Source organism: Odontesthes bonariensis, chromosome 5 (genome assembly GCF_027942865.1).
Source record: "Odontesthes bonariensis isolate fOdoBon6 chromosome 5, fOdoBon6.hap1, whole genome shotgun sequence".
Taxonomy (NCBI): domain Eukaryota; kingdom Metazoa; phylum Chordata; class Actinopteri; order Atheriniformes; family Atherinopsidae; genus Odontesthes; species Odontesthes bonariensis.
In genome coordinates this window covers 35497423-35522108 of record NC_134510.1, presented here as the reverse complement: position 1 = coordinate 35522108, position 24686 = coordinate 35497423, and the positions used below count along the sequence as shown (strand labels likewise).

The 24686-nt window shown below is 45.4% G+C and overlaps 1 protein-coding gene across 3 annotated transcripts in view; it reads right to left on the bottom strand.

The window, feature by feature from the left end:
- satb1b (SATB homeobox 1b) overlaps positions 1–21927 on the bottom strand; it is a 57784-nt gene extending 35857 nt beyond the window's left edge. The window contains exons 1-5 of one of the 3 annotated variants that reach the window (XM_075466245.1): positions 21611–21927; positions 9107–9345; positions 6296–6472; positions 4673–4799; positions 1398–1521 (exon numbers count right to left, since the gene is read on the bottom strand). In XM_075466245.1, coding sequence (XP_075322360.1) covers positions 1398–1521; positions 4673–4799; positions 6296–6472; positions 9107–9320 — 642 coding nt within the window. In that variant the 5' untranslated portion in view covers positions 9321–9345; positions 21611–21927. Of the gene's footprint in view, positions 1–1397; positions 1522–4672; positions 4800–6295; positions 6473–9106; positions 9346–10527; positions 11850–21610 lie in introns of those variants that run through there. The other 2 variants (XM_075466247.1, XM_075466246.1) reach the window with 2 other exon arrangements.
- Between the last annotated feature and the right edge of the window lie 2759 nt (positions 21928–24686).

Genomic DNA, 24686 nt, shown 5'->3' with positions numbered 1-24686 from the left:
AGAAGCAGAGCGCTGCTCTGAGTGGAGCAGGCCACATGCTGCCCCACAAAGTAGAGATGTCAAACAACATCATGGCAGCCATCTTTCAGCACTGGAGATACAGATGCATTTAGATCCCATTACGAAAAACAGCAACAGAAAAACTACCAAAGTTGCATTTGGATTTATGAAATGGGATGGGCACATTTAAGCAGCAGCATTTAGATCATAACTCACTGAGAATAAACAGAAAGAGCTCGGTCAGAGTCTATAAGTGTTTCAGAACCGCCTTTCATCCTCAGCGAGAAAGCTTAAACAATCTCTTAATTTATTTTGAGGCTAGTGTGTGTGTCAGTATGGCAAATATGTGTCTGAGACAGACTGAGTGTGCTTTGTGTGTTAAATCCTCTGAGCTAGTGTGTGCTCTCCTCTGAGCCGTCTTCACATATGGACCGTAAACAGGGTGATTACCAGACCGGGCTGGGCTCCGCCTGAACGCCACCCAGGGACTCTTTACATCATCAGCGCACTGCTCATGCCCAGCTAAACACACACACACACACACACACACACACACAGCATCCACTTGCTCATACTAGTACACACACACAGCAGAAATGAGGGTCTCCAGGTGGCCATACGGTGGCCTGGGAGGAGAGCTGGCTTCATTCTGAAGGCCCACACGCATGAATCTGCTCAGAAACACACAAATAGCACTTTCACACACACTTTCTGTACATTGACAGACGTTTCACGAGCATACTCGACATGAACTGGAGCTCACATCCACACACATTATCGGTGGCTGGGAGAGATATACTGCTTTTTCATTCCATTCACTCCAGAGCTGCCTCTGTGATATACGGACTGCTCTGCCTGCTAATACAATATCTGCACTGGTGCTTTCTATTGAACCTCCCAGCTGACAAAACAACACCGAATATAACACCTGACACGCCAACGTGCAATTTTCCAGCCCGATGCAATGAAATGTTGAGAATGAACTAAAAGAGAGAATAAGTGAAAACAATCCAGATCGTTCTGGGCCCGGTCCAATGTTTATCTAACAATAACCATATGTTCAATAACACCTCTACTTTTTGGCTGCCACTGCATACCAGTCTGTGTGTGTGTGTGTGTGTGTTGAGGGTGGTGAAACAAAAAAAAGAATTAAAAAAAAATCATGCGGCAAACAAATAACAATAGCCATTGATTTGGATTTTCTATGCCGATTCTCTTTCCCACTTGATCAAACTCAGGGCATTTGATAAGTGAAGGATAAAAGACGGAGGTGATGGAGATAGGGGGGTTGTTTTGTTGAGTTATGGTAGCAAGGGGGGGGGGGGAGTGGGTTGAGAATTTTTCTGTTTTCTTTTATTTCTTTTTCTTTTTTCAATAAACAGTTTGGGCTTCAGCACCTGTGATAAAGGACATTCTTTAGCCAGAGAGCTCTGATTCATGTCTTTGAGTAACTCCTTGAGGGCGTTTCTTACTGTAGAGTGGCTCCATTGCTCAGGCGGCAGGTCCTCCAGCTTAGGACAACTGTGGAGAAAGAGAGGAGACACACAAGGGTGGAGAAGGGCGGAAGAGAGCAGGGGTGAGGACGGAGAAGATAGGGATGGAGGAAGAGAGGATGAACAGTGTAAATCATATGAAACTCAGGTCAGATAAATAACTAAATGGCAGCAGTCGTGTTTCCATCCGTGTTTTTCTTTAGGCACGATTTGAGGAAAAAGTAGCAATAACTATTAATAACTGAGAGGTTTATGCTTACTTTGGGAGGTTCTAAACGTTTTAGACACAAAAGTTGATGTGCAAAGAGAGCAGGGAGGTAAAAGCAGCTTTTCTGATGGAGTAATGTTAGGCTTAGAAACCCTAACCCTAACATTCAGTTCGTGCGGGATCCGATTTCTGGCTAATTCTAGATTAAATGGGAGAACAACTGAAAACCTTCCTAAACCCTCGAACTGAGCAAAAACAACTGGTTTGGTTAGTTTCTTCATCACAGCCATACACCATCACCTTGTGATGACAACACAAACTACTTTATTCTCTTCACACCAAAGAGAAATGTGTATATTTTGTGTGCTTATCTTTGCAACTTTTCATAAGTTTGCCTCAAACATGGCAACTCTGGTGACGTCTTTAAATGACTAAACATGCTAATTTTGCAAATATGATCAAATATTCAGCAACAAAACAAGGTTTTTGATTAAGCTTCGGCTACTTATTTGTTATCTGGTGTACAGTCTTGAAAGCAATCAACAGGAATTTAACAACAACCTCCGAGCCAAGACTTCCCAGTTCCCAGTTCGAATGCTGGTAGCTGAATCGTTGCACTACTACAACGCATTGCGGCTCTCCATCAGACATTGTAAAGCCAGAGCCTCATGCTCAGTCTTACCACTGACCAACAGCCAAACTACAACCTTTAATATTCTTACGCCGTTCTTTGTTAACTTCCTGTTGATCGGCTGATCATTTCCGCACTAATCAAGTGTTGAGCGACAAACCGGCAATTTGGTAGCAATTTATTTTCCCCAAAACAAAGGTGTGAAACGTGTTTGTTGTGCTAGTTTAATCCTGTTTGAAGTGCATATATTGATGAATTGAACTCGCATCAGACAGGCAGAGGAGAAGAGACAGAGAGGAAACCAGAGAGAAAGAGCTCCTGCTCGTTTTTCCTGCTGCAAGCGTCCCTCCAAGACAGACAGATTTCATTTGGCGCATCAAGCAGATGCATCTGGAGATTGCTCTGCCTCCCTCTTTCTCTGCCTCCCTCTCCTCTCTTTCATATTCTCCCTCTCTCCCTCTTTCTCTCTCTCCTGATTGTTCTGATTAGTTAATTACTTTATACAACACATCTGCTGGATTGATGCATGAATTATACATCAGCTGCATGTGGCGACTATTATTTCGTGTTACTTCTACCTTCCTGGCTTGTTGTGCTCGGCGAAACAATTTAAGGTCTTACTGGGTAGATCTCTGCAGCAGTTTGGGGTGTGGGAGCAAATCAAATACAATAACTACACTGACCATATTCAGCTAAACCAAAATGTATTCCTTCATCAAAACCAGTGGCTGGTGCAAGAATAGTGTGCCGTAGGTATGAAGTTCCACCTGAAAAACACCGACTCCCGGGCGTTAAAAATAAGAAACATTTTAGTTGTGGAGGCATCATTGATTGCACCTCTACAGGATTAATACGTCACATGTTCTGTGTGTTTTGCGTCACCGTTATCGCTGCGTTACTTTTGGTTAAACCTGGCTTCGCGTTGGACAAAAGCTCACTGGTGAGTCAGTGAGCGTATGACACCGTCTGAGCATAAATCTGTCCCGTGCCGTGTTGGAAATATTACCAGCAAGGAGCTAAGAGGAGAATGGAATAGACAACGATGCGTGCGACGGTCGAGGCCAACATCTGCTCGTAAGAAAACACACACAAACACACTCTTATCATGCCAACAATGGATTTTCCAGAACACCTTAAACTGCTCCAGCAGCTACAAAAGCCTCTGGGGAGATGGAAGCGAACAAGAGGAGGGAAAGACTGAGAGACAGGCTGGGAGAAAGACGGCTACCCGCGCAGTCAGAGGCTGGCAAGCCGGAAATAAACACAACCTTCTGTGTTCTGGCTGGTGGACGTGTTCACATCAGTTGGTGCATGTGTGAGTGCTTGACTGGTGGAGGTGGGAGGTGGTGTGGGAGACAGAAGGAGAGGGGAGGAAGAGGCAGAGCGAGGGAGAAGGAGAGTAGGAACAGCTCTCCAGAGAGTTGCAGAACACTGGGTTAGCATGCAGCTGGCACGAGCCTCCACACCAGCGCCAGTCGAGTATCTGTGTGTCTTTGTGTCCGTGTGCACATACGAGTCCGCGTCCAGGTCTATAAACGTGTGTGTGTGTGTGCGTGTGTGTGTGCTCCTCCTGTGTGTATAAATACAACAGAGCCTCACACCTACAGTGAGGAATTCAGCCTGAAATACGGTGAGGGATGGCAGAGGACAGCTAGCAGCATTCAGTGTCAGAACAAATATATTCGACTTAAAATATCCAGGTGCAACCAGGCTTATTTATGGACTTATTTCAGGTGAACAAACGTGCATTCATCGGCTGGGAAGTCGTGTTTAGCTTTGCAGTTGCCATCCACATTCTTTTTTATTATGAAAATAGATAAAGCAGCGCCCGGTTTAATAACTGCTGCTCTATTATCATATTACCAATCTCCAAAGCAAAATGTCACTATTATGTGCAAATAAGTTAATATCACTTAGCAGTTAAATTTAGAGCAGAACGGGAGCTAAATCTACTTAATCATGACCGTGCAAACTAAATTGTTAGCAAAGACGTAAGGACTGTTTCGCTATCTGCTCCCATCTCTTAATGGTTAAATTGACAAATAAAACAGTTTCTGTCTTTCATTACCATCACAGAGAGGAGGAAGTTTTCATTATTCAAATGGGGTTTTTCCCCATTTCCTGGGAGCGGTCAGTCTGTTATGGCCGTCAGTAATAAAACTATTTTCAGTGTCAAAACAAGCAGATCGGCACCTTCCTCTGTGCAAGTTAGCGTTCTAATCAGGGATTAATGCCACTCTGCAGTGCGTGCGTTAAAGGGAACGCTTTGCTTCTAAAAAACATGGATCAGACTTTGGATTGTGCAGTCGGACATCCCCGAGCAGCTCGAGTGTTTCTTACCTGTGCAGCTGGATCTTAAGTGTGACCACGTGGTAGACGTCCTGCAGCATGTCCGCCACTGTGGCGTCCGGTGCATCTGTCACATAAGACAGGGGGACAGGGTTCCACTTCCCCACCTGAATCATACCTGTGTGATGCACATACACACGCCGGCTGAGTAAATGTGGACACTCTTAGGATAAATAACAGATGTGGACACAAGAAGGAGCACATCTGAGCATCTGAGCTCGCCGTCGCTGTTTAATTTAAAGCGCTAGCACATGTACGGTGTGAATAACACCATGTGTAGGCACCCCAGAAGCATCTTGGTGCCATAAACACTCTTCGTTTTTCTTTATTTGTTGCTGAAATCACAACAACCAATGCGAGAATTTCTCTCGACACCGTCTCAAAGATCGGCGTCAGCCCACACGGCAGGATGTGAGAAGGAGGACCGCTTATGGGAGAGCTGGACTCGGATGTGTATTTATATACGTGTGTGTGTGTTCGTGTGATGGACAGGCTATAATAAAAGAGCATGCAAAGAGGCACCTTGAAACCTCAAGTGCAATTACCAGAGCCTTTCCTCCACCGTCCTCTCCCACCTACATCCAGCATGTCTGCATATAAATACATACACCACGTAAACGTGTGTGCGTGCACTAATATAAACGTGGATGTAAACATTTTAGCAGGTTAACCTGCACTTTCAGAGAGGGAGAGCACGCATGCGTGAGGGAATGTGTAGTCGGAGTGTGCGTGACCCTTGGGAGACTTGAGCATCTCCTGTGTGGGATCAGTGTCAGGATGTGTTACTGCGGCTTCAGATCAGCTGGCGGTGGGCTATTATGGTCACCGAGTGTGTGGCTGTGTGCACGAGTAACAACAAGTCACAGAACGCTGCGGACAAGATGGTAGGCGGCGTTAAAGGGATAGTTCGCCTCTTTTGACATGAAGCTGTATGACATCCCATATTAGCAACATCGTTTATGAACATCTTCTTACCCCCTGCTGCGTCCTGTGAGCAGAGTTCCAGCCTCGTTTTGGTGTTGATGAAGATAGTCCGGCTAGTTGGCTGGGGCTTAAAAAATAAAGCGTTTTGCTTCTCAAAACAAAATGCGTTCAAAAGAGTAATACATTTGCATCACAAAATCGTTCTCCAGGAAAAAGTCAGACCTCACAATCGCTTGGCCCTATTTTCTCTCCCTTCGTATCACTGCCTGCTGTGCAGACCGAGCAGCAAACACCATAACAGGTGCAGCTATCGGCAGGTGGCTGTACGCATTGATATGAAGGTAGAGAGAAAATAGTGCCAAGCGTTTGTGAGGTCTGACTTTTTCCTGGAGAACGAGTTTGTGATGCAAATGTATTACTCTTTTGAACGCATATTGTTTTGAGAATCAAAACACTTTATTTTTTAAACCCCAGCCAACTAGCCGGACTACTTTCATCAACACCAAAACGAGGCTGGAACTCTGCTCACAGGACGCAGCAGGGGGTAAGATGATGTTCATAAATGATGTTGCTGATATGGGATGTCATACAGCTTCATGTCAAAAGAGGCGAACTATCCCTTTAAGAGAGACAAGACGAGAAAATGAAAGAAAAGCGGCTCAGTGGGAGTCAGTGGGAGTCGGCGGTTACCTTTGGCCTGGGCTGCTGAGCTGTGGGAGTAGCCCAGGGACAGCAGGGCCATCTCGATGAGCTGGTTGAAGAGCATGTCCTTACGCACCAGGACAAACTCGGCGTGCTCCTCCTTGCTGTCGAAGTCCATGGGGTTCTCGTAGTGCTCGACCACACAGAACACCGGCAGCATGTTGCCTGATGACACGGAGACACAAGCGGAGACTGAGAGGGTTCACGTTTCTTCACATGCAAACTCCGACCTTCAGTTTTCTACTGGCCAGAAAGGAGGAGATTAATATTTATTGCTGCTGATTAAGTTACACTGAGTGTCAAGAGATTATAGGGGGAATGAATTCAGTGGCGCTGGATGGAAGAAATCAACTTAAAGAGGAGTATGCACCATAAAGGCATGTTTCATCTCTTACAGGGCAGTTTCCATCTGAGCCTTCACCTCTTTGTCCCACAGCCAAACTCTCACATCAGCTAAGCATTCCTGCCGGTCCCATCGGCATCCCAGATCCCAAAATATGCTGTTTTTCTCACAACTTTATGGTAAAATGATGATTTTTTTTGGTCAATGAACGTGTCCCTGATTTACCTTTGAAATCTGAGGTGAAAACCAAAGAATTTACAATTATATGAAAACCACTCCCACGTTTGATTTGCCTGACATGATTTGCATCGTTAGAAAAAAATCAATTAGGCTTAAATTGACCACAGGATTGATGTAGTAATGGTTTCCCAGCGTGTTCAGACTCTCCCCTCCTAGTTCTGTCGAGCTTTAAGATGACACAACGTCGCAGAGGTGCACTCTGACGGCCACAAAAATCCTTCTACTCGAAGTTAACGTGCTGCAATCACATTTTGGCTTTTTTTCGCTTCTTGCCAACCCAAAATCATCTTCCCACGACGCAGCGCTTCGAATCCTGAACGACCTCTGCAGCGTGACGTTTGCTCGTCTGTGTCAACAGTGACTCTGCTGTAAGGTGGACTGAACCACCCGGACCCTTCGCCTGTGCAAATGTCTTACAATAAGCTCTGTAACTGAAGAAAGTTTAAGGAAAAAAAGAGTCAACTTGACTTTTTGAAGTTTCCCTCTGAGTGGGAAAAGGAGAAAAATAAGATCCTGTCAAAGTGTTGCTGAAGAGCATTGGTTTATGAGGGGTCCTGTTGCCCCCCCCCCTTTGGTCAGTGCTGTCACCTGAACAAATTTCTGTATGTTTATTGTCACTGCAGACAGAAATGATTCGCGTTGTAATATTTTCAAATCCCAGGCATTCCAGAAAATGTGCACAGCTCTGGCAAAACAATCAATAAGCCGACAAATGCAATGGAATGTGCTGAAAGAGGCGCTTTTCTCCTCCCCTGATTTTAATAGATAAAGATCTAACAATAAAGACTGCTGTGTAGGTTCATTTGGGGGATCAATACTGGCTTTGTTTCCAGGGAGCCCAGAGAGGGCCGCGGTAAATATTGTTTCAGGCTCGGACACAATGCCCACTGTGGGTCCTCGGCGGCGGATCGCCCGACTCCCCCCGGCTGCTTCACCCTCTGCTAACGTAAAAAAAAAAAAAAGGGGAAGACATGGCCGGCCAAACGTGGTAGGAGATGATGAAGGTGAAAAATTAAGCCCTCAGCTGGAGAGCAACCCATCCGAGTACACTCACAGCCACATTCCAAGAGTTCCTACATCCCTGTCGGCCAAAGGAAACCAAACAGTTGAGTCTGAGCAGCCAAACGCTACCACCAATCCAAACATTTAAGTTCTGAAACTCGTTTCCACCAAGAGATTAAAAAAAACAAAAACACATAATCATAAAAAGGTTCATATACTGGATAGCTTTTTTACCCGCCATGTTTTTCCAGGAGATGACACTGGTTAAATTAAAAAGCTATGTCATAATCTCAAAGTAAAGGCTCCCTTCCAACAGAAATGGCTCTTAAAGGACTGAAACTTTCCCTCAATAAACAAATGTCGGAGCAGGAGGGCTTCGCTTGGAGAGAGCAGCAGTGACACGACTCAGGAATAATTCTCACACTGCTCTTCTGTTGGCTTTTGTCTGGGCAAATAAGTGGGAGTGTGTGCAGCATGTGTGTGTGCAGCATGTGTGTGTGCAGCATGTGTGTGTGCAGCATGTGTGTGTGTGTGTGTGTGTGTGCCCAGATGACTAAAGAAGCATTGTAAAAAGGTTTAAGAGTTCTGGAGAGCATGCAGGGTTGGTGGTGGGTGGAAGATAACGTTGCTGTGTGTATGTGAGAGCGAGAGGGAGCCATTTAAACTGCATTTAGGATTGCCTTCCTCTTTTTACATGGATTTACTTTTGTCTTGCGCCCGCACAAACGAGCACAAACGAGCCCAGAACCGAGTCCGACTCTTTGTAAGTTAACTTCTTTGTTGGTTATTTTTATTTTTTTTAAACTGTGATTAATTCGTGAAGCGCGCGTGTCAGACATTGGGGGGCTGCGAGAAATTAAAATTTTTGATTATCAATTAATCTGCAGATTTCCCTCATTAATCATTTTTGTCTATGAAATTAGAGAAAGGAGTGAAGTGTCAGAACTTCAGATATGCCTGCTGGTCCTTTTGGGACACCTCAGATCCCAAAATATCCTGTTTTTCTCACAACTTTATGGTAAAATGATGATTTTTTTTGGTCGATCGGTTTTCTGATTTACCTTTAAAATGGTGAAAACCAAAGAATTTACAATTATAAGAAAACCACTCCCACGTTTGATTCGTATCGTTAGAATAAAATCAATTAGGCTTAAATTGACCACAGGATTGATGCAGTAATGGTTTCCCAGCGTGTTCAGACCCTCCCCTCCTACCTCTCTTGTGGCAGGTCTTCAGCAGGTGGCTGCTGGGTTTGTACGGGACCCCGGCGAGCTTGGCCCCGGTGCTGCCGAGCCTGGCCCGTCCCAGGGGGCTGCCGTTCTGCTCCAGCCGGGGCAGCTTGGCTGGCGGGGCCTTGCTCTCCGCCATGCTGTTGACCAGCTCAGAGTTCTCCTTGCCCAAACACGTCTCGCTGAGATGTTCCATCATTCTCAGCACCTCTGCTCGCTATCACCTGAGGAGGCACAAACACAATGAGTCAGCTTGTCAGCGGAGATATATGAGCGCGTGTGTGCGGCATTAAAAGAAGCAAAGAAGCAGGAGAATGCACAGCTGGAAGGTGATGGGGAGTCCAGGAAGGATACACTGCAGCTTTTGTGTCGATATCGCCGGCATGTGAAGACGCGAAGGGACATTTTCAGAGCTCTGAAGTAACTGTCAGCTCACCTCAGTTATGACAACTCAGGCCACAGTGACGTTATCGTACCAGTAATGTTCCCATTTTCAACACATGCATTATGTATGCCCCGTCCCGCTGGAGATTCCCCCTGCAAGAAGGGGGCAAACAAGCCCTGGTTTTAGTGCAAAAACACGTAGGTTTTGCTGGGAGATTCCACTTGAATGAATGCGGCAGTGCCTGCAGAGCGGGAGAATCTAACGTAATTCGGTTTGTGAGTCACTTGGTGGTGGCTTCGCATTCATGACGCAGCTGAGCAGGGAAAAGGAGGCGAAAGGCCGCAACGGCGTTTAGCTGTGACACACACACACACACACACACACACACACACACACACACAGACACACACATCAGCTGCATGACTTTACAGGTGCAAGTTTTATTTTTAGATTTTTGCAAATGCAGCACAATTTTTTTCATCGCCGGGAATAAGTTTACAACTTTCGGAAAAGGAGGGAAAAAAGCAGCATGAGGAAACTCCAAAAAAAAAAACAGGCAGCCTGCTGACTCATGAGGGGCAAGTCACCAAAAGTTAAAAGTGGGGAAAGAGACAACAGGAAGAATGAAGGGAGGCTCCATCACCCACAGGTGATACGGGCCCCATAAACTGAAGCAGACCATTCATTATCACAGCAATAAGGGTCAAATTTAAGATTTTGATCAATTACAACCTAATGATGCGTGTTCGTGTACATGATGTGGAATGCTGCTGTCAAAATTACCCACCCCCACGCAAAAGATCATGAACTCCCCCATTCATAACATGCAATGAGGCAACTAATTCCCCACAAAAGAAAGGGGGGCAAAGGAATCCAGACCCGGATACCGTCCGGATCCAGGTCAGGATTTTTAAATGACCTTAAAACAAAAACAAAACAAAACAAAAAAAACCTGGAGCAGTAGTTCATTTTAAATGGGGGAGTTAAGATGGGATAAGTTAGGTATGAAACAAAAACCAACCTGAAACGCTGCACTTCAGCACTGGAGAGCATAAACCAGCCTGGATAACAAAAGTCTTCCTCAAGTTTGGCCAGTGTAGAAAAAGAAGAAGGAAGAAAAAAAAGAGCAGCCAGCTCCCGGTATCACTCTACGGAGTGCATGACAGCGAAAGCCGATCAGAATCGGTGCCTCACGACACGCTTTCTCTCCTGCTGGACGGGCAGGCGGCGAGAACCAACAACAAGCCGGGTCTGCGCGAGGGACGACGAGGTCGAGATGGACCGTGACAGGCGAACATTGGTGAGCGGTTAGCGCGTGTGTGTCGGTCCGTGCGCGCGCGTGTCTCTGTGGCAACCGAACGTTAGCTAATTCCGGCCAACTGGAGAAAAAAAACGGCAACGGAGGAGAGCGTTAAAACCGGCGACATTTAGCTCAAAGTGAGCGGTTAGCCGCGTCCATCGGTTTACAAGTGACGGCGACTTCAGCGTTAGTTCGCAGCACAACATCCACAATTCAGCGAGCAAGGCAGCCGTGCTGAACAGTTAGCAGCCGCCTCGCTCGGACACAGTTGTAATGATAACAACCGCCGTGGAGACCGAATAAAAACACCCCGCCGCCGCCGCTTCGTTGTGTATATGTTCGCGGAGAGACTATAACGAACACCGAAAAATAGCTCAACGTCGGCTTAAGCTAGATGTGACTACCGGTGCAGACTGGGGGGAGAAAAATAATAATAAATAACCCGACTGTGTGCCGAGTGTCGCTATGGAGGCGATATGCGGACAGCCGAAACAGGTTCGCGAAATGAAACAAGGAGAAAAGGGGGTCAAAAAGTGCGGTTTACTTTCCGATGTCGAGGTGCAATAAGGCTTGCTGTGGATGCATAAGAGAGCTGCCAGCGATAGTAATAGTAGGAGGCGTCCTGTTGGATGGGGATTGGCGTCCGGACGGAGCTCCTCTTTCTTTCTATCTCCCTTTCTGTCTCTCCCCTTCTCACTCCGTCTCTCCCTCTCTGTCCCCATTAAATTATTAGTTGTATTGACTCATCACTCCCCCTCTTCTCTCCGCGCTGCTGGTGCTGCCGCTGCCTGCCTGCCTGCCTGCGCTTCCCCTTTCTCCTCCTCAATTCAAATGGCGTGACAGAGGGGGTAAAAAAAAAAAAAGGAAAAGAATTGGGGAGAAATACAGGGAAAGAAGGAGGTGTACTTTTGCGTGTGCGTGAAGTGGGGACTGTGCGAGAAGGGGAGAAATAATCCCTCCGTGTTGGAGGAACCAAACTGATTCTTCCGCATCTCTGGGCCGAAAAGTCCAGGCGGAGACAAAAAGAAAAAAGTGGAGAAAGTGATGAGGCGGGGAAGAAACCACACACACACAAACACACGCACACGCACGCACTCGTGTATATAAACGCACACGTGAATGAAACGCGCGCGCGCACTCACACGCACACGGCGGTGGTGCGATTTCCGGCTGTGCGCGCAGGAATTTTTAATCAGCTTGATTAGAGTGAGGCGGTCCTGCATTTATTACCAACACACAGATGCTCACACACACACACACACACACACGGGATACGTTAATTTATGATGTGTGTGTGTTATTTATTTATTTTTCTGTGCTTTACTTTGGCCACAGAGGTTTATTTCTCTCGCTCTAAAGTAACAAAAAGTAAGCAGAAGTATTTGACCTCCACTCGGTGGAGTCCCAACACCATGAAAACATCTGGAGAAACTAAAGTTGTGCGTAATAAATACTACTACTAATAAAAAAAAAGCTTTAGTGTCCTCTTTAAAACTCAAGGTCCGAGTTCTTCTTCTTCTTTATTCTAATAGTAATTCTAAATGGGTGGTTTAAAACTTAAAATAACACATCATGGCAGTGATATTTTATTCCTACTGATAAATAATTATGATATTTGGGGTATTATCTTACTGTAATAGCTTTTGTCAACATTGAGCTGCACTTATTTCTCATCCTAATATTTACTTGTTGCATCCTAAGTAAGGTGATATCATACTCATGTCTTCACATGTGTTTTTTCTCTCAGTTTTATTGTCTTTTTACGCACTTACAGGTGAAAAGAAATGGAATTAAACCTCGTGATGGTTTTCAAATAGAAACGTTGTCCTTTTAACATCTAAAGGTGACATTTCCCATCAACTTACCACCACTCCGCTGTTACCTGGTGAACTTTACCTTCACCTCAAGCTGTACTCTATGATGCCAAAGTAGATCATTCCAAAATATTAGACGAGCTAATCTCTGTTGATGTTGTCAACAAAACCCTGAACCGTCAAAAGGTTAAGGGGGGGGGGACGGACTGTTCAGAGCGAGGCGATTGTTATTATTTTGTAATTATTTCATGAGCTGCTCTCTGCTGGCATTCGGCAAAAACTCTCAGACGAGATAATCTGTTGAGACTGTCAATAGAAAAATAATCTGATGTGCTCCGGCCTTTTTAAATGGTGGACACAGACGTGTACAGGGGACAGCTGTCTTCTGGCTGCTTCTGGCTCTGGATTTTTACGTCCTGCGAGGAGCCAGAGGGGGGAGTGTGTGAGGCAGAGTTGAGTGCAGAGAGACGACAGTGGAACTGGTATTTTACACACGTGTAATGCTGTCGTGCTACAAATGGAGGACGGGGGATAAAAGACGGAGATTTAACAGGTCAAACGTCAAATATCCTTTCTGTTTTTTCCTTTCTAAACCGCAGTTAGTGTGCAGAAAAATCACCCAACTCATCAGGCCGAAATATATCTGCATCACAGCGAGAAGAACAAACGCGTTTCTGTCCAGGTTGCGTAAGAACAAAAACAGGAAACCAACAAGAAAACAGGAAGTTTACGTACACCTATCGCACCGACAGCCAGAGGTTGTGAGCCGACCGTAGAGGTCAGGCGCGTCTGAAATGCTACATCGCGCTTCGTGCTGGTTAATAAATGTTTGCAGGGCACATAAAAGCTCATGCCTGAGACTCAAACAAAGCGGTTGTTTCATAAACAATGCAGCACAGTGGATGTGAGCCTCTCGGCTCGGCAGTAACCGCTGATGACGGCAGTCGAAGGCACGCCTCAGAGAAAACCAGTCAAAGTAACAGACGCTGCTCAGTTATTCGTGAGGAGATAATACAGCGTTTTACAGACAGGGGGGGGGGGGGGGGGGGGATCTAAAGGCAGAAGATTGCATCCCTCGTTCCACCGCTAGTTGTGAAACCAAATCAATGTTGCACCCACCCATCCGAGGTCAAAGGCGTTTTCCTTTGTGTCCAAGCATCCGGAAGCTTCTCACGGAAAAATACAATGTGAAACTCACCTTTCGTACATCAAATGGAACAACGTCTCACAATATTAAGATTTGAGGGGGCGGCTGCGACGCAAAGGGTCCCACGACTGTGGTTTTTTTAACAGGAAATGGAAACTGTTGAGCTGAGCCCCTCGACCAAAGGTTTGAGCTCACAAACCCGACACTGCCGCACAGATTTGGTGATCAATTATCTTATCTTTACCCTTCTTTGGGTTTCTGCGAGCGACCAGAACTGTGCGCTGAACACGGCTGCGGTGCGCATGCGGTTAAATGGCTCTGCTGTGCCTGAATAAAGGACCCAAACTGTGGAGCAGTGGCTTGTATTTTCAGAGATTCATTCACACAGTCGTCGGTAAAAATGTCACAGATTTTCCAACATGACAATAAAATGAGAGAACGGATCATTGTGGAGTCTGATAAATCCAACAGGAACCGTCCTGTAGCTGCGCATTGTGCTCAGATTTACCCTGATATGTGGAAGCTCGACACACTGCAGCACACACACACACACACACACACACACACCCTCTCCTCAGCTTCACCTCCACTCGCACAGCATCGTGCATGTTGACATGTTTTCCACATTCGACATGTTTTACACCGTGTTCTCTGCAGCTTCTGTATTTTCTTTTATCATTTTTTTTTGCCTTGGCTTCTGTTAGCAGCATTTCGGGAAAAAAAAACAGGAGCGACGGTGAAAGCGAGCCATTGTGGGGAAATGCTCTTTTCTATCTGGCATGACGCAAGCAGCCGCAGTCATTTCCACTGTGATTGTCGGGCACCATCAGAGAGCATCGATAACCCCTGCCAGGCCTTGGCACCGCCAACAGGTGCCGGCGCTGCCAGCTAAGGTTGGCACCGGCGAGGCTGTGAAAACCCTCTGACATCCAGAAGGGCACAGATTTGCTCTGAATGCACCACTGAATCAACACTGCTGATTATCAATTAACATATACCGTTTTGTATCGCACAGAAAAGAGGGAAAAATGGGTTTGGAAACCCAGAAAGCCCGTTTTAAAATACTAGCCGCGCGCCGTCATAATCATGTGCTGAATGCAGATTTAGCTCTGTTCAAGGTGGGTTTTTACAAGCCCGTGTGTCTTTGTGTTGTGGAGATACCGCGCGTGTGTGTGTGTGTGACGCATGTACACAAGCGCGATTGTTCAGGCAGGATTTGGTGCCTGATGGCTGCATTTGTAAAGAAATCCTGAAAAATGACACGACAGCATCAAGCATCTCACATGGAAATGATATTTAAACACATTCCACCTGCAGTGCGAAGCGCCACATCTGACCAGCTGCTTTATAAAACCACACGTTTACGCCTCAGTGGAATTAACCAGTACGTCTATTTCCTTAATAATCGACACACAAAAGGGGAAGAAGGGGCTGGGAATGAATAGAAAGATGTATCATTGTTGGCTCAGCTTTGAGAAGTGCCTTTATCCAGTGTGTCAGACGGAGCGGCGCCATCCCTTATTGCACGTAGGAGTTGTGATGTCTTCATGCTCGCCACTTGTGATGCTTCTAATGGGCATTAATACGGTTATTTGGTTATTAATACAAATTAGTCAGTCTGAGCAGCATGGGAGTAAGCCCTGCCGCCGGTTCCACTCGCTGGAAGTGTCTCCCACAATAAAAACACATAAACATAATAGTATTATTAGAGGCTGCGGAGGATTTAATAATGTGTCAAAACACGCCCGCGTCATGTGTGGGTGCGCAGACGAACATCAGCGGCGCAGAAGATGTTGTGAAAAAGGAAAACAAAGGTGCTGAGAAAAAACACAACAAGCAGTTAAACGAGTAATAAAAGTGACAAAAATAAGACGAATATCTGGTCTCAACTAAAGCTGCGAGTTGATGGAGAGCATAAACTATTTGTGCAATTTCTTTTTTTTTATTTATCGTGGAAGAATTCATGCAGTAAAGGAGGCGTTGGGCTCAGTTTTTTCTGCCATTATGCGGCGAAAAAGTTTAAAAAGCGCTCAGACTCGACACAAAAGAACACGACATTCTGAAGTCTCGCACTCTGCGATATTCTCTGATCGCTACAAACACAACGTGTCATCTTTTTTTATCTATTTCTTTTCTTTTTTTTAGAGCTCCTTTCGCTCTGAGCACCGTTTTCTCAGAACTGTTTTTAAATCTGAGCGATTTCCCATCACAGCTGTCTCACAAAAACACAACCTACATTCATTTTCTATGGAGGACATTAAAGTTTCCACTTAAGACGCACGAAAAGCTGTTTTTATCAGTCGTCACGACGAGGGAAGCGCAGATAGACTAAATATTCCATAATGGAGATATCCTTCAAATGAAATTAGTTTTATGTTTTCCATTAACCGCTCATACAACGACTGCGGCTTTCAATTACAGGCGAAAGAAGATGATTTCTACGTTTCTCATATGTCCGCTCGTTGGTGTGGGAGGAGGCAGAAAAGAGAGGAAGAAAGAACAAGGGGAATGTAATGAACTGAGAGTCGGCTCCTAAGTACTTAATTGTTTTATAATCACATGAAGCCGACAGAAATAGAAGCAGAGCAAGTGGTCTCCACCTCAGGTCTGCTGACAGGAAGGCCTGCTGCCAGCCGGGTCTCTGCGTTACTGTGGAAGACAAACGCGGGGAGGTTCTTTTTGTTTTCTTACACCTTCGTAATGCAAAGCGAGGCGACGGCCGCTCCACCTTGTTCTCACACCGCAACTCTCCACCCTCGGCTACCACGCCAACTGTGTGCGGCGTGCACTGTACTCGATGCAACGCCCACACAGGCTGACACACCAACATCCGCTCGGTGGCGGCGAGCAGGCCTCCGCGCTGCTCCCGGGGGCCACGGCCCGTTCCTGAACCCCCCCGACAGAACCGTTCAAGTCTGTGGTAATTACCGCCACACTGGAAAAAATGCCCCTCCAAAAATAAGTTAAAAAAAACAACAAATACACAACGTTTTTGCTTGAAATAAGCAAAATCTGTCAATGGAACTAATGAAAATCGGCTTTTCTTGAAATAAGATGTGATATTTAGGACTTTTGAGTTAAAAGTGATCTCGAAATTAGCTTAAAAACCTCTTCAAATGAAAAAAAAGCTTGTTTCATGTGAAATATGACTCAAAACAATTTGTTTTCAAGACTTTTTCACTTAACAAGATATTCCAGATGTATTGTATTAAAACAAGTCCCTATATCTGGCTGAAATGGTACTTGTTAGGCAGTTGTGTCTTATATTAAGTGTAATGCAATACTGAATGAGACAAATATACTTGGTAAGATTTAGATTTTTTTTCAGTGCAGGCCACGCTGGGTCAGCTCAAGGCTCCTCTCAGGAATCCGCATTAATGATTTAAAACTTCATCCCCGCCTCGCTCACTGAGAGGATCCTTCACCGCCTTGTTTAGGACCTCCTCTCCTCGCCTTTATTGAATTATAAAACCAATTAGTCACTGAACAATTAGCAGGCATCAGAGGCAGAGCCACATTTAAAGAAATGACTTTTCTGTCACCGCACCCTGGACCCCGGCCATCACATGACCGAACAATTAAAACTCTAATTTCTGCCTCGTGGATCGGAAACAAATAAACAATTAATAGAGTCAGACAGACATGGGGTGTTTGTGTCTGAGAGTGCGTGAGCCAGAAAACCACATACTGAAGATGGCTTTGTGAGGGAGGACGGGGGCAGAAAGGTTGTTTTTCCCTGAAGTGGCTGAGAGGCAGCGGAGGGCACAACGGCCCCGGCCTTGTGGGGAGCCTTCAGGAAATGAGGGCAGGTGATGGGAAGGTGCTGCTGGCCTCGGCGTGCAAGAAGTGACGCTTCGCTGTGATGAAGGGAGAGATGGAATACAGGCGTGTGTGGAAATGGATCTTAATATCATGGCTCAGGCAGACGTGCTGAATGAGAGGCGCAGACTTAAAGATGCGCTCCTTTATCTACATATTTTCCTCTGCATTTTTAATCCCTTGTCAAAGGATGCATCATCCATCCACTGACAAACAAAAGAGTTGATAAGGCAACTGTGTGTGTGTGTGTGTGTGTGTGTGTGTGTGTGTGAAGAATACAGTATCTGTTGAAATTGTTTCATTGGGGTACGTGGGTGGGTATTAACAACCTGATCTTAGCGGGATGCGCTTTCCTCTAAATCGCTCTTTTTTTCCTCTCTACGAACAAAGGATTCAGAAAAACCTACACAGATCGGATAAAGACAAGCAGCGGAATAAAAGACAATGAGGTTGTTGTTTCCCCCCCCCCCTCGCCAGAAAAAATAACAAACACACGATACGACCTGTAAATAATGTGATTTGAATCATGAAAACTTGAATGTATGCGCGTCTGTAAATTGTATTTGTTCCAGCTGCACGAAGCATGTTGAATAAAAAGATGACAGAACTTAACAGGACTGACTTTTTGCTGCTTTTTTTCCTCGTTTCTCGGGGTGGACGCAGCATCTTATTCAGCAGACAGGGCTGAGGCTGAGCACCCAAAAAACAACGGATCCCAGGAATCTGGAGCAACAGTTTGTGCCAAAATAAATGCAGTCAAACATGTTGCAACAACATAACCTGCCGTCTCTCTCTTTTTTTTTTTTTTAAAGAAATAACCTTCCAGATAATGACAAAATGAGCTGTAAGTCCTGAATCACACATTAAGCATGCACCCAGGGTGGCACGTCTGTAACCGACAGAGGAGTTGGGGGGGGGGATTTTCTCATATTCTGAGCTCTGGAATGCAGAAATCTTTATTAACTCGGCAACCGTTTCTATTTCCAAACTAGTTGCAACACGCCATGCGAAAAAAAGCAAAGAGAGAAAAAAGCAGGGAATCATTGTTATCTTTCTCCTCTATTAGCAGTCATAACAGAGCTGTTTCATACAGAGGCAGCAGTGGGGAGTGTGCAGGGATGGAATCCCCAAAGAGCCACACATTAAAAAACGAGACAGGCCTCTTATTTACTGGCGACAGTCTAATAAATACATTTGCTGGCAGCTAAACAGGTATTTACTCCGCTCCCTACCACAGGTATAATTTCACTGTTTGCTGAGCTGTTATTTCGCTACAGCGATAATTATCGAGGTGGTAAAGAAAGACGATTAATGGTTTTAGCTGAGATATCAGTCTCAGCAAAGTGAGGCACAGCCCGGCTCTAAACTCCCAGCGAACGCTGTGCAGTCGGGGGTTTTAATAATGTGCGTCTTTCGCTGCTGGAATCCAAAGAACAGCTCGAATTAAAAAAAAAAAAAAAAGATGGAGAAGCTGTGGCAGACAAACAAGGGTTTCCCTGAACAATTTCTATCTTCCCCGAAACTGAGGAGTCATAAAATAATTTGATTTTCAAACAAAGTGACGAGCCATTCTTAGTGTAATTTAAGAGCAGAAAACACACACACACACACACACAGAAAACAAGAAAATCACATCCTGAGCTTTCCAGCGTCGACACTAATTGGTCTCTCAGGGTCACCGGACAAACTTTGCTGCCTCCTCTCACTCTCATCTGACAACCTGCACTTCAGAGCTAGGCAACGTGCAGCCGGAGGATTATTCTTAGCTAACGTGGCCCACAGCAGAGAGACGGGAGGTCGCCCCGGTGACACGCAGACCCTATACATTCACATCGCGGAGCGACAGTTTGAATAAAAAGTAAAAGACTGCGAGAAAACCCTGCACTGCATGTGAAGATTACAAGACGATTTCCTGCTGTTACACTACTACGGTACAGTCAATGCAGCGTGCACTAGTTTCGATTAGTCGTAATGAAAACAAAACTACACTCTGAAGGGGGGGTGGAGAAAAAAAATCTGAGTATGACAACCTGCAAGTTAAAAGAAGGAAGGTGGGAACACGTAATTGTTTTCCCAGCTCACCTCTTTAACTGTAAACCACAGCGGGGGTTATTGTAAGAGCCGTGAACGCCACAGAACAGTCAGAGGATTTAATTACGCTCTAATAAGCTGTGGCAGATGTTTAGGCTTTGCTGCTGGATCCGTGTGACCCCACGGTCGTGCGCAGCGACGTCGCGCCCTCTTCCTACTCTGATTCTTATCATTCCTGCCAAACAAGTTTACACGGAGAGATTTTTTGCCAAACATACTGACACACATGTATGTGGATACGTATGCGAAGCATTTTTGTGCCACTTTCACAAAAAAAAACCACAAAGTGGTTGTAGAAGAACGCTCCATGCCGAGGAGTAATACCGAGAAGTTCTGCTTCAATGTGCAAAAAAGAAAAAAAAACTGCCGTTGAGGCTTTTCTTCTTTGTCTGAAGACTTTTACAAGAAGTGACACATGGCAGCCTGAGACAGGAAAAGGGCTGAGTGTGTGTCACTGCTCTCAAAGGCACTGACCAGATAAGCCACCGCACACTGAGCTGCCACAGATCTGCAGAGATAAAAGGAGAAAAATCACCGGGGCTCTGCCATAACCTGTTTCTCACATGCAAAAAAATGCCATGCTTTATCTCAGAAACTGCACATGAGTTCGCAGAGCACCGGACCTGATAACAACAGAATCACAAACCGTCAGTCGGAAGATTATTTTCGGATCATTTGCCCGTTAATAATCTGATCAAGTCTCAAAAAAATACAAACCTCTTCATTTTCTCTACTCTCACCGAGCCCTGAATTCACAAACCTTTAGAAATACCTTCAGCACACACTCCACTCTGTCACACAAAGGTGTATTTATGCTGCTATCTATTTGTGAATAATCTGAAATAGCAGAGTGAAAGCCACTGGTCGAGCTGCTGTGTGAAATGTCAGCTATTTTCTAAAGGAGCAGAGAGTGAAACCTTTTAAAAACCTGTAAACCGCAGAGCATCAGTGCCCACGCACTTTTTAAGACGGTAATACATCTTCTCATAACTACTTTCTATCTCTCCATCACACACACACACACACACACACACACACACACACACACACACACACACACACACACACACACACACACGTCTGGTTTTACCTGAAATTACTTTATCAGCACTGTGACAGAAGCCATAAGGCAGAGCAAACAGCAGCCCTGCATCCCCACCACATCTACCCGACTGCCTCACACCAAGTCAGGCAGAAAGCAGCTCATTAACCGTGTGTTTTCCACTCACAGAAAAAAAAAAGAGTTGCATCCTGCGTCAATAAAAATGTTTCATCAAGCTGACACATAATTAAATAGTGCGTGTGGAGAGCGAGAAGAAATGAAGTGGCTCTAATGGCCTAATAAAAAGTAGTAAAAGTAGATTTGATTCAGCATTTCTAACAGGCGCGTCAGCTGATGACACTCACTTTAACTTCAATTTAAATGGGAAGAAAGGAGCTAAAGGTCTGAAATGCTTCAGGTTTATGTTAAGGGGAGGAAAAAAAAGCATCCTGAAGTCATCAGGTCAGCGGCAGCGGCTGCATCACTTCTTCCTCCTCTGCTGCGCGCGGAATAAGTTGTTAAACGCATTAGAGGAGATGGATGCGTTTAACCCCGCGATTATCACGAGTGCTTTGCTTATTTGTGCAGAAAAGACACGGGCCCGTTTCACATGAGGTGGTGAGAAAAAGTTCGGAATGCGTGCGCGTTGATTTGTACTCTGTGTCATTGTATTTATTAAATCTAGCTTTTGTTTTTGTGTGGCTTTTAGAAGATAAAAGTCAACAAACTGCCTAATTCATGCTTCTGATTCCAATGAGACCTATAGCCCATCTCGTTTTTTTTTTTTTTTTGTTTTTTTTTCACGAGACGTGATATCACACATCTGCAGAGAGGCTGAAAACAGGTTTGTGACACGGAGGACACACTGAACACACTGTGGTGTGACCGTACCTTTAAAGTCAGCAGTCGCCCGACCTCTTGTTTTCCATCAAAAGTTGAACAACCTCTTGTCAGCGCTCCACGGCGTGAGATCCAAAAATAGGCGACTGCTCTGTGGGAGGAAGAAAACTGTTTTAAAAAGTCAAAAGTCCGACGGATGAGGAAGAGGAGGAGGAGGAGGGGGTGGTCTTTGCAGAAAAAAACCGCACCGGAGGAGGTTGAAGTTGAAGTTGGAGGAACGCACACGGAGATGGAGCGCAGAAACGCGAGCAACCGTGCGCTGCGGGCAGCGGGGGTGAAGTAGAGGAGAGGAGAGTAGCGGCATGTGAGGGAGGAGGACTGCTTTGAGAGGGTGGCAGGTAAATGAACCGCCCCTCCCCGTTTCTGATGCTCAAATCGATGATTTGCCAGCTGTGGCGCAGCTTGTCTCATTGCCCCACTTTGGTTTTTACAGCCGCTCCTCTCCGACGCGCCGCTCTCCGGGGACACGCGGAGGGAGAGAGACGAGTCACTGCCAGGAGAGCTCTCACACTCATTCATTTTCATATTTACACGCCACATGTTTGCATGTCAAGAAGAGGAAGAAGGGGGGGAAAAGTCTGGGAAATAGTCGATTGCGCGCGGCGGCGTGCGTTTTGCTCTGAACGCAGTCAAAGCCCGTTGTCTTACCGGCGCAGGGCAACCCGCCAGCTGCCTTCCGCGCACACCTGAGCGGAATATGAAAGCATGTGGCCGGCGGTGTGACGCTCCAACCGGCAGAGAAGGGCTCTTTATTAAAGCAGCCAGAAAAAGTGCAAAAGTGTGTGGAAATAACTTCTAAAGAATAATAAACTCTGTAGAAAGACGCAGTCACAGCGCAGACTTATTTTGCTGTTTGCCGAAAGCTATTTTTTCCAATTAATTTCGCCAATTTGAACAAGGCTTTTAGTGGGGGAAAAAAAATCTTAATTATTATTCTGCCTATTCTGCACTGAGCATTTCTAATGCATCACAGCTGAACCAGAATCACCTTTAATTTATCAGCTGTTGCTTCCCCCCCCTCCTCCCAACTTAGTTCAACTCCAACCAGAACCCAAACACACACACACACACACACACACACACACACACACACACACAGAAACGGTCCCTAAATCATTCACATGTAGGCCTCTCCCCAAAAAAATAACAATAAAAATAAAAAATAAACGCCGAGGGATGCAAATTTGTCAAATTTACGTGGAGAGCAGAATAATGAGATTTTCTCTTTCTTGGACATTTTTTTAAGGACACAGCCTGAAGCTGAATGAGCCGAGGAACAGATGACAGGGACAGATAAATAAAATAACTCACAGTCTTATTTGAATTGATTTGCAGTTTTAACTCTGTTGTCTTCTGTATTTAAAATAAATAAAAGCCGGCAGAGTATATAGGTATAAATGGCTTTTTTTCCTTCTGAAATTAGACGGGGAAATTCTCAAGTTTCAGAGTGATGTAAATTAAATTAAATTGTCTTAATGAAGAACATATTAAATCCAGTGCGGGGCGGGGGGGGGGGGGGGGGGGGGGGGGACGCGTCTCGTGCGTTGACTCCTATTTTCACCGTTTTGTAGAAGAATGTTCTTTACAGTGAATATTCAAATTAAATTATGGAAGAAGAAAAAAAAGGCGTGCGTGAATTTATTTCGCACATGTGCCTTAAATACGTGAGCCTGGGTTTGTGTGTGCGTGCGCCACACGTCGTGGTCTGCGTGCACGCTTTTATTCTCGAGGTGAACTTTTGTGCATCTTATATGCACGTCTCTTGTTCGTGCCCCCCCCCGTGCGCGCGAACGTTTCTGTGTGTGAGATGATTGACAGTTTGCATCTGCACGCGGGGTGAATGCTCTGCACTGGCAGGTGTGCGGGAGCCCACAGGTAATGCAGCTGTTTACTTACAACACGAGCGCGTTTCTTTCGCCGCATTTAGCACAACAACACACCGACCCATTCCGCATTTACACTTAATTTACACTTTATTGAAAATGGAATTAGTTAGGGGGGGTTTAGAGCTAAAATAAACCGACAAAGAGGAAGGTGAGAAGCGTAGAGAGGGCTTTGATTTGGAAAAGTGTGTTTGCTTGTCCACAGTGAGTTTATTCACCAGAGGAGACACAGAGTCTGGAGTCCTTATTGTAACTCTTACAAACGAATACTTCTCAGAAAAGTTCATTTGTTGTGGTTTTGGGACTCCACAAAAGTTTCACTATGAAGTATGTGAGATCTGCATTTAAAAAAAAGAGGGGGGAAAAAAAATCACACACACACACACACACTCCCACAGACAAACACACACAATCTCTGCATATGATTTACACCAGCGCGCTCCCAGGAGGCCAAATGCGAATTGTAAAGTTCCAGTAAAGAGATTCAAATTTGTTTTCTGCATAATTGCAAATTCCTGCTAAATTGGGGATGTTTTTATCATCGCGGACAACAGCTGGTGACTTCAATGCAGCCTCTGTTTCATGCAACAATCCGTGGCGCTGCAGTCCCCCCCGTAACCACAAGGGGGCCCAGTGAGCCTGATCTGTGAGAGTAAAAGATGAGGACTGCTGATGGTGACCCCTCTCTTTTCTGACTCTTTTTACTACGTCAGGTTTTAATATGTTGCCATCCAGCGTGATTGTGCCAGAATATTTCCTCCAGCAGCAGCAGAGCCTGACCGCCGCATTCACACGCAGATCAGCGGCGGCGCGCAAGAGCCGTGGACGCTTTCCAGATGCAAATTGTCAGTGTGCATCCATGCTGCTGAAGCATAAAGAGGGCACGTGTAAACAGAAAGGGAACCGAATATGTGCAAAGTGTAAACAAATCAAAGACCTCGAGCTGAGACGTTTTAATCATCTGGACTTTTTTTTTTTTTACCCCCCCTCTGAAAACAATAAACAGCACTTGGAAAATTACAAGGGCTATACACCCCAGAATTAATCTTTCCAACCCATAACTAAATAGAGAGACTCTGTTGCCTCTCCATCAAGTGGGTATATTTTAATTACAGACTATTGACTACTGAAAGTAATTTGTCTCAGAAAGATGCCCGAGAGCTAAGAGACAGGCGTCTCGTCTG